Raw genomic sequence first — 8,811 nt, 5'->3', positions numbered from 1 at the left:
TGGGCCATTTGATCACCTCTAAGTCTCCCTTCTAGATGATGGGCAGTGGGCCGGGTTATGGAAGAAAGCCCGAGCCCACATTGCGGGTTGATGGTGGGCGCCTGTGCGGGCTTAGGCGGCCGGGCTAGGATGTGGTGGCCCTAGAACGGTCTAGTTGTGCTATTGGGCTATGCGGGCCTGGCGAGCTGTTCAGTGTGAGTTGGGAATGAGTGAGCTCGAGCCCAGCCCGAGTAGGTGGTACGGGCCTAGAGTGGGTCGATGGGTTGGTAGATGAGTGAGCCCCATACCAGGCTCGACTATTGTGGGCTGAGCCAGCCGACACCGATATCCAACTCTATTATGTTCTACTTTTTTTTATGTGAACAATTGATAGGACGGAGAAATATTTTATTTTGACCTTTTGTTAACGATAGATGCAAATTTATAATGGTGGATAACATTACTAGAATATGGTTATCAGACTTTGGTAGTAGGGTTGACTATCAAATTAAATTAACATAAATTATACGGAGTACAAAACTAGTATAGATCATGCGCAATAAATGCGCGGTATTTATATAGTTGTTTTTGTATTACTTATTCATGTTGAATTAACAATTCAATAATTTTTATATTTCACGTCATTATATTTAGATATGAAAAAAAAATTGAACTGTAAAATTAATCAAGAAAATTGAGTAATTTCGTGAAATTTATATATTAATTATTTTCTCAGTCACAAAACTAATAACTTAATTTTATAAACTTCTCAACTTGTTTTAATGATTTTTTCTTTCCACAAATCTAATAATCTCAGTTTATATTTTTGTTTTATAAATAGCATGTAATATGCGTCAAATCATTCTCTAACAAAGTTTAGCAATTTATATTTAGACTTGTATTTCATTTTGATTAAAAATTGTTCTAATTTGATGAGAAGTTATTTTTTTAATGAAAAATTAGTTTTTTAATGTTTATTTGTTTTCTTGTTTAAGTAAATAAAGCTTGGATTGAAACATTTTCCTTATTTTGAGGCGGTATCAACCACATTTATAGAGAACAAGTGAGATTAGGCCTTAATGACATAATCCAAATCAAGTCTCTAACCAAGATTTAATACCATGGATCTATGTGTGGCATGGAGCCTTTGACCGATCAAATTATCGAACATATTTGATTGACCGCTGATAATGGGTAGATGTCGTCGTACCCAATCAAACAAATTCTCAACTAGTAAGAGTAGTCGAGGTCGAACCACAAGGAGATCAAAGATTGAATACTAGTTTTGTCTTAAATTAAAAGTTTGCTACGTGAATCAAGAAATATTAAGCTAAACCACTAAACTAAATTAACTAAGACTACTAAACTAAGTAATAAGTAATCGAATAATGGCTTAAACAATTAAGGAAAGCCTAGGGCACGATTAAACTACCAACATTCATAATCACTTTAATTCCGTCAATTAGTCATCAAGAGGTAATTTAGTTAGGGGAAAACGCCACTAATTCGCCTATGAATGTGCGGTATTTATATAGTGTACAATTGTGCATGAAGTAATGAACACTGAAGCAATTATGGAAAATATACAAGCAGACTCCTTGATTGTAGGAGTAGAATAGGCTAGTGGAGTAACCCGAACCAAATTGGCAATACTCGAACAAATGGAATTAAATTTGACATTCTTTAAATTCGGAGTAGACTGACCAAAGCAAAATAAAATGCGACGAATATATGACATGTCGTGGTTAGAATTTCAAAGTTTTTAGTTAAGATATTTTAACTTTTTTAAAGTTTCTTTTACATCGTTACTCGTTTTTCCCGTTAGGATCAAGGCCATGCAAGGGGAAACAAAAGTTGGAAGACTTGAGGAACCTAAGAATCGAAAAGCCCAAGAAAAATGCTTAAAGTGAGGCAGGAACTACAGGTACCTAGATGAGATAATATACTTTAAGGCGCCATTAACTAACAACAAGGTTTCGTGGTGTAGTTGGTTATCACGTCAGTCTAACACACTGAAGGTCCCCGGTTCGAGCCCGGGCGAAGCCATTTTTTCCAATTTTGCTTTTTTGATTTTACCTTGCTTCACATTCCTCAATCTGCCCAAGAACGATTGTCTATAGTCCATAGTGAGAACTTCACTCTTGAAAGTCTTAATATTGAGATTAAGCTATACAAAACCCTTACATATTAAAAAACTAGTTTTGGTTCAATTATTTGTTAAGGTGTTTAATGTTGATTGCTAGATGAAGAATTGTTAGGGTCTTAATTGTGAGATGATCAATTTGTGTTATTTGTGAAAAATACCACCTTCATTTGACACTTAATTTCACATTTAGTTGCTACTCCCTTCATTCAACTCCACTTTATATGTATTCCTTTTTCGTCCATTTAACTACACTTTACATGTTTCCTTTTTAGACTAAGAAAATGACCATTCTATCTTTATTCACACTCCATATTTACAAAAAATGTCATCTATACCCCCACATTAATCGACTATAAAACTCCACCTTTATATTAAAACTTAATAGCCGTGTAAAATGCAAACATGCAAAGTAGAGTTAAACGGAGGGAGTAGCTATTATGGAGGGGGACCGGGGGTCCCGGGTTTCCTGTTTCCATTCATATCTCAAATTTCTCAATCGTCAAAAATTAGAAGGACGTTTCCTCCTTAAAATCGTCCGTCAAACTCACCGGCCTCACCTGCTCACCAGTCACCACCACCCTCCTTGTCGCGACGTCCACCGCCGTAAGCCATTACCGCAGCTTTCTCAAACTCTTTTAACGGTTGCTTTTGGGTTTGTTACCGGAGATAAACTCGCCGTCGTCGAATTTTCCGGCCGTTTTCACCGCAGGTATGACCTCAACGGCTCACCTTTATACCCTAAATTAATAACCCCCAATTTAATTTCTCAACTCTCAAACCCTAAATTAATAACCCCCAATTTAGTAGGATGTTTGCCAAGTTCAATATTTGAGGCAGTGTTAGCTAGCTACCCAGTACCCAACTTGAAAGTTGTTGATTGTTGTTCATGTTGTCTACTTGTTGCCTGATTCCTTGTTCTTTATTTTTTTAATTTTTGATGCTAATTACTACTACTCAGTACTCACTGCCTGCCTGTAACTTCATTTGTTTGAGTACATTTAGTTGCTAGCTATTATAGTATTATGTGTCATTTGTTTTGTCATTTTACGACTTTGTGGCCTTGTAAGTGACCAAATTTTAGATGTTGGCTAAAGGCATTCAAATTCCTTGTATTTCAGCATGTATATTGCTTTTATCGAGCATTTTAATGGTGAAATGGGTAATTCGGTACCCACTGGGGTAGATTTCTCATCCACGTTGGGCGGTGATTAATTTCAGCTGGTGGGTATGGGTATTGGGTACCGAATTCCAATGGTTTCCATTCAAGTTTACGAATTTGGATGAAAAATTGAATCCCAACATTGCAATTTCTAAACATGGATTCAAGGAAACAAAATCATTTCTGAGTTTTAAAACACGACTCTAAATTCATCGATTACGTCGTAGTTGGAAACTGGAATTACATCCTACCTTACATGATTAACATGACTACGTGTGTTGTTTTGACATATGGAAGGGTTTTTCTTGAATTCAGACCTCAAAAGTAAACCATCCTAGCTACTCCAGTGCCATCGTTCAAATAGTATATGGTGACATTACGGAAGGACACTAAATTTTGAGATGAATTTGCAGCATTTGCCGTATTGTTGTGTGCTCTTTCTTGACATTTGAACTTGTATTTTCCAATTATCAACATCAAACATGTAAAAAGAATAGTATCAAGGTTTAGTATCACATATGGTCCTCCATTATAATGAAAATGTGACAAACATTACTTTCTTTTTTCTTATTTTCACAATTAGTTATTGACTTTGGTTGCCTTTTAGTCATTTTATTATATTTCGCCTCTATCGATCCTTCATTTTTATCTTGCTAGGCTTCTCAATTGATGAGTGGGAGTATCAAGGCTTCAAAGAGCTCAGATGGCAATAAAGTTATTATACAGTTATCAACTTACTAACCCTAAGAGGTACCTGAGCCTCAAACTCTTTCACTTTGTTTTATTTTACTTAAATGGTGGTTGATCATTCGTATTTATTTTTTAAGTGGTGTGGCGGTTAGCTTGACATCGACAAAATCAGCCAGAGGCAGACCAATAGAAGCTGCACCTGGATTTGTCAGATTAAGAAAAGATATCCAGCACAGTTGCTCGTCAAAAAGTGTACGCTGTGTAATGAGTGATACTAGCCTTCATGAGGGGGCTGTTGGCGTGGCTTATAAAGATGGTGTAGTCATCGTAGATCATGGATCTCGCCGCCAAGAGTCTAATGTCTTGTTGAGTAATTTCTTTTAGGACCACCTTTTTACTTTCCTTCACAAATGATTTCTTGACCAGTCTAGTTGTTGTAAATGTTGATTGTTTTTGTGTTTCTGTATGTTAGTGTGATCGTGCTAGTGTATTGCAGATGAGTTCGTAATGATGTTCAAAAATAAAACCGGATACCCAATTGTTGAGCCTGCTCATATGGTAATCGCTTCGTTACTTGGAACAAATTTGGTACAAGTTTTTCACAGCAAGATGTATCTTCATGCATTGTATTACTGACTATGGTGTTCCATCCCCTGATTTGTGGTTTGGCACTTTGGCCCTCTCGCCCAAAGAATAGACATTATGGTCTATGGGTACTGTGGGTTAATAGTTAATACACCATAGTATATGGTGAATGGCTTGAAATAGAATTGGAGTAGTATATGAAGTTACTTTTGTAGAACACCAATTCACTGATTCGTTATTCCAATTCTAATGTTTTTGATGTTTACCTTACGTTTTGTCATTTTATCCTTACTGTTTTCTAGGAATTGGCAGAACCGTCTATCAGAGATGCCTTTGGTTCATGTGTCCAACAAGGGGCAAGTCGTGTGATTATAAGCCCATTCTTTCTCTTTCCTGGACGTCATTGGAATCAGGTAAGACGATCAGTGTTCCCTCTAGACTGCACTACAGCTGGGGTTGTAGGAGTTAGGGAGGTTCCAAATGAATGCTTGTCCTAATTCTTTCATGGGTGTGAATAGGATATTCCTCTACTAGCAGAAGCCGCTGCCTCCGAGTATCCTGGTATTCCTTATCTTGTCACAGCACCTTTGGGTCTTCACGAGTTACTTGTTGTATGTCCTCCATCTTCTTTCATTTTTTGCAACTGCATTGTATTTGATGCTTACATTCTGTCTGCCTACCGCCTACGTAGCCTGTTTTGTTTCTTGGAAAATATGAAGGGAACAAAATTAATTTGCAGCTGGATTTATCAACATATATTTCTTTTAGCTTCACACATTCACGTTCCTTCAACTTAAAGCAAGTGATGTAGGTATATGTTCAATTTTAATTTTCTAGTACGAGCAAGGTATTTGTATTCATCCTCGATGGGGAATAACAAAGCAGTTTTCTCCAGAAAAGAAACATATTACTAAAAGAAAACTGTTCAAATTCAGACTTATGTAACAACTTCATCCTCCCAAAAGCATCTTACCTAACATATGATGCAAACACTAACAGAATGATAAGATGGATTATAAGAAGGAATGTTGTTTTTACTCGGGTTTGTTTTCTGATGTTGCAGGATGTTATGAAGGACAGAATTGATTACTGCTTAAGCCATGTTGACGGGAAAGTGGACGAGTGTGCAGTATGTGCAGGAACAGGCAAATGTAAAATCAAAGTGCAGGACTCCAAAACCTAGAGTTTTGCATTCAATTTCATAGCGCTGCCAATTGTGATCAGCCTAGTTTTTATTTTAAAGTGGGGACAACACGTGGTCACGGCTTCACTACTGTTTTTGATTGTACTTGTGAATTGTGATTATATCTAATCACTAGAGTAAAACAAAGTTACTATAATTCTGGCTATCAGACTCAGAACCTCCATTAGAAGTTTGCAGTGTTTTTATGACCAAGATCTCCATGATTTCCAGAACTTCCTAAGGTTCGATTCCTGATATTGTTCCTTTCATTTATTTTAAATAAATGCAAAATTAAAGTTAAATCCTGATATTGTTCCTTTAATTTATTTTAAATAAATGCAAAATTGAAGTTAAAAAAGGAAGCTAATAGGAGTCGAACTTGCGTCACTGGTGACAATAAATGGATCAATTACCACCAAGACACCAACAGTTTTATGTCCTGATATCTCGTTGTAGAGAGAGAAACCCCTCAAAAACAAAACTAAAAACCTAAAACAACCCCTCTTTGATCCGCCGCCGCCTCCCTTCCTCCCACCACCACTCCCTTCCCGCGATATATCTTGGACGCCGGAGATCTGGCCGTTCAGTGGCCAATCTCCGGCGGCTCAAATCTCGACACCAAAATTTTCAATCGTTTTCCGTTTTAGCCCACTTGTTCTTTCTTTTTAATTGGGAATCCGGTCCATCCTTCACTCTTGCTTTGTGGTTTTGTCAATCAGTTGTTTGTTTTGCTGTTCTTCTGTCCGACGACCTATATAATGGTCCAGATCGACCGTTACATGCCTTGCATGCAGTTGCATAAGGTGTTCCCCCCCTTCCCCCCACCTTCTCCGGTAAGTGGCACAATGAAAATTTGATTTTTTTTTTATTAAAACAACAAAACTTTTATGGACAGTGGTTTAGGGCCCGACACGGTGTTCCCCCTTCCCCTCGCCCCTTCCCCCACCTGTTGTGTCCTTGACTGTCGTGCATAAATGGCTTTCAAAACGGTTTTCATTGTGTTCTTCCCTGCATGCATTTCCGAATTTCGGTGATCTTGTATCAGTATGGCTCAGTCGGATTTTTTATTATCTAGTGTGTCTTGTTTTGTTGGTTTTCTGGGTGAAATCAGTTTGATGTGAAGGGTGGATAATCGGATTCCGTAGTGCTTGTTTGTGGGCTCTAATGGTTTTTGATCTTTTTGGTGGTTGCGATTTGGACGAGATTGTTTGCGTGGGAGTTGGTTGTGACGACGGAGGGGTAGGCTGTGGTGGTCTACACATTTTAAATCTATGATGTTTGTTTTCACTTTATTTTCATTGTTCTCGTTTTTAAACTCCTATAATGAGAGTCTATATTTAAGTTGTTTAGTCAGTATTCTGTTTTTAAAAATAAATTCCACTTGCGGTCTAAACCCATGTTGGTGGTTAAGGGTGTCCTGTCCTTTAATCTTTTGTCTTTTGCTTCAACCTGGGTACTGCTTATGGTCTGTGTGGAAGGACTTCTGCTTAATCGTGAAGGTGATTTCAGCGTTGGGTTGTGTTGGGTTTTTCATAGAACGGATCTCTACGATGATTTGGATAATGAGATTGGTTGATGGGTGCCCCTCTTTCGTGTATATCAAATGGTTGGCCTTCTTGATCTGTTGGTCCATTGACTACCTTGTTCGATTTCCAAGATGTAGGGGATCTTTCTCCATCGGAGGCGGTCTTTGTCGACTTGCATTCCACCAAAAATTTCTACGTTTTTTAAGCGTAAGTGCATCTTGTTCTCGTCGCCACGGAGTTCAATTGTTTCAATGGTCTCTTGAAGTTACCATCCTTGTTGATGCCGCGGATGCTGATTCTCGTTCCCAGTCTCCCGTTCTCTGCCAGACGTCGCGGTTACCCGAAAATGTCATCTCTTTTATTGTAGTTTATTTCTAAGAATTTGTAATTCGTTGTTTTATGTTGTAGTTTATAGGTATGGTTTAGTGAACCATACCACTATAATGTAAAACTTGAATCTTTCCATCTGTCAAAAAAAAAAATATTTATATGTAACAAGCTCACAGACTACTATTGGGCCCTCTTAAATTGGGGGCCTGTTCAACCGCGCGGGTTGTACACCCATTCAGCCGGCCCTGGTGATGGTTGATGTCCAACCATTATTATTATTCCTATTAATGTACTCCTCCGTTCTGGTTATTTGTTGTCCTTTGGTTTTGGCACAAAGACCAAGGAAAGAGGAGATGATGAATTACTAAATGACAAGTGGATGAAATTGAGTGTTAATGATCAAATTGTTCATTAAATGCAATCCTAAAATAGAAAGGACAACAAATGACCGGGACAGAGTGAGTAATTTGGAACAAACATTAATTAAGTGCGGCATATCTGATTGTCTATGATTGTTTTGTTTAGTTTTAACCTTCATGAGTGAAACACAACTGACTGATGCTTTGTTGTTTTACTTGCAAGTTCTTAAGAAGCAAGCGGGACTAAAGCTTGACGATCATGTAATCATTTTTTGCTTATTGCTCTTTTTCTTCCCTCTTAGGAACAAGTCCCGTTGTCAATTATTCAAAAACTCATAAGTACTCTAGATCAAGTTATTGTCTGTAGAATTAGAATAGTTATGATGACACTCGTTATGAGCTTTCATAAAGAGGCATTGACATCGTATCTCTATCTATTTTGGAAAAATTAGTGGTCCAAGTTAGCATCATAAATTAGGACGATAAATTTAGGACGAAGACTCTACTATTTTGTCAGCGATTAAAAGGTTATTGTAATAGGTATGTAGTAGGTACTCGATGTTGTAGTCATCTCTATACCTGTACTAATGTTCAAGGTTTGGTGTTTTGCAGAGCATTTTCCTGAACGTAATAAGTGGGGTTTCTCTGACGGAGACTTCTGGAGATCTTGCTGTAGTCATCTCTATACCTGTACTAATGTTCAATGTAGAAATGTTTCCTCAGAAAATATCAAGAATTCTTTTGGGCCATTCCAACTACATTTTGGAATTTCTGTTACCATATTTTGAAGTTTTGTTGATAATTTGTCATTTATATTTATGCACCGTGAATGAATAAAATCAAAAGAAAATTAT

The 8,811-nt window shown here is 37.5% G+C and overlaps 1 protein-coding gene and 1 non-coding gene across 2 annotated transcripts; both read left to right on the top strand.

Annotated features, from left to right (window-relative positions):
* The first annotated feature begins 1,951 nt into the window (after window positions 1-1,951).
* Window positions 1,952-2,025, top strand: TRNAV-AAC (transfer RNA valine (anticodon AAC)). Its single transcript has one exon. It is a non-coding gene; the product is annotated as a tRNA-Val (tRNA).
* A 554-nt stretch (window positions 2,026-2,579) lies between these two features.
* Window positions 2,580-6,044, top strand: LOC141610938 (sirohydrochlorin ferrochelatase, chloroplastic-like). The gene is made up of 7 exons (XM_074429250.1): window positions 2,580-2,834; window positions 3,942-4,034; window positions 4,112-4,344; window positions 4,471-4,532; window positions 4,862-4,972; window positions 5,078-5,170; window positions 5,623-6,044. The coding sequence occupies exons 2-7, from the start codon at window positions 3,988-3,990 to the stop codon at window positions 5,740-5,742; spliced, it is 666 nt and encodes a 221-aa protein (XP_074285351.1). The 5' UTR covers window positions 2,580-2,834; window positions 3,942-3,987; the 3' UTR covers window positions 5,743-6,044.
* Window positions 6,045-8,811: the final 2,767 nt, after the last annotated feature.

The sequence above is a fragment of the Silene latifolia genome, chromosome 11, assembly GCF_048544455.1.
Source record: "Silene latifolia isolate original U9 population chromosome 11, ASM4854445v1, whole genome shotgun sequence".
Lineage (NCBI taxonomy): Eukaryota > Viridiplantae > Streptophyta > Magnoliopsida > Caryophyllales > Caryophyllaceae > Silene > Silene latifolia.
This window is presented reverse-complemented; position numbering and strand designations above follow the sequence as displayed.

Bases quoted from the DNA above. Each gene is read 5' to 3' on its own strand.
- LOC141610938 (XM_074429250.1), top strand. From the start codon at position 3,988: ATGGCAATAAAGTTATTATACAGTTATCAACTTACTAACCCTAAGAG. The intron at 4,345-4,470 runs GTAATTTCTTTT...AGTGTATTGCAG, and splicing joins AGAGTCTAATGTCTTGTTGA to ATGAGTTCGTAATGATGTTC. The intron at 4,533-4,861 runs GTAATCGCTTCG...ACTGTTTTCTAG, and splicing joins TTGTTGAGCCTGCTCATATG to GAATTGGCAGAACCGTCTAT.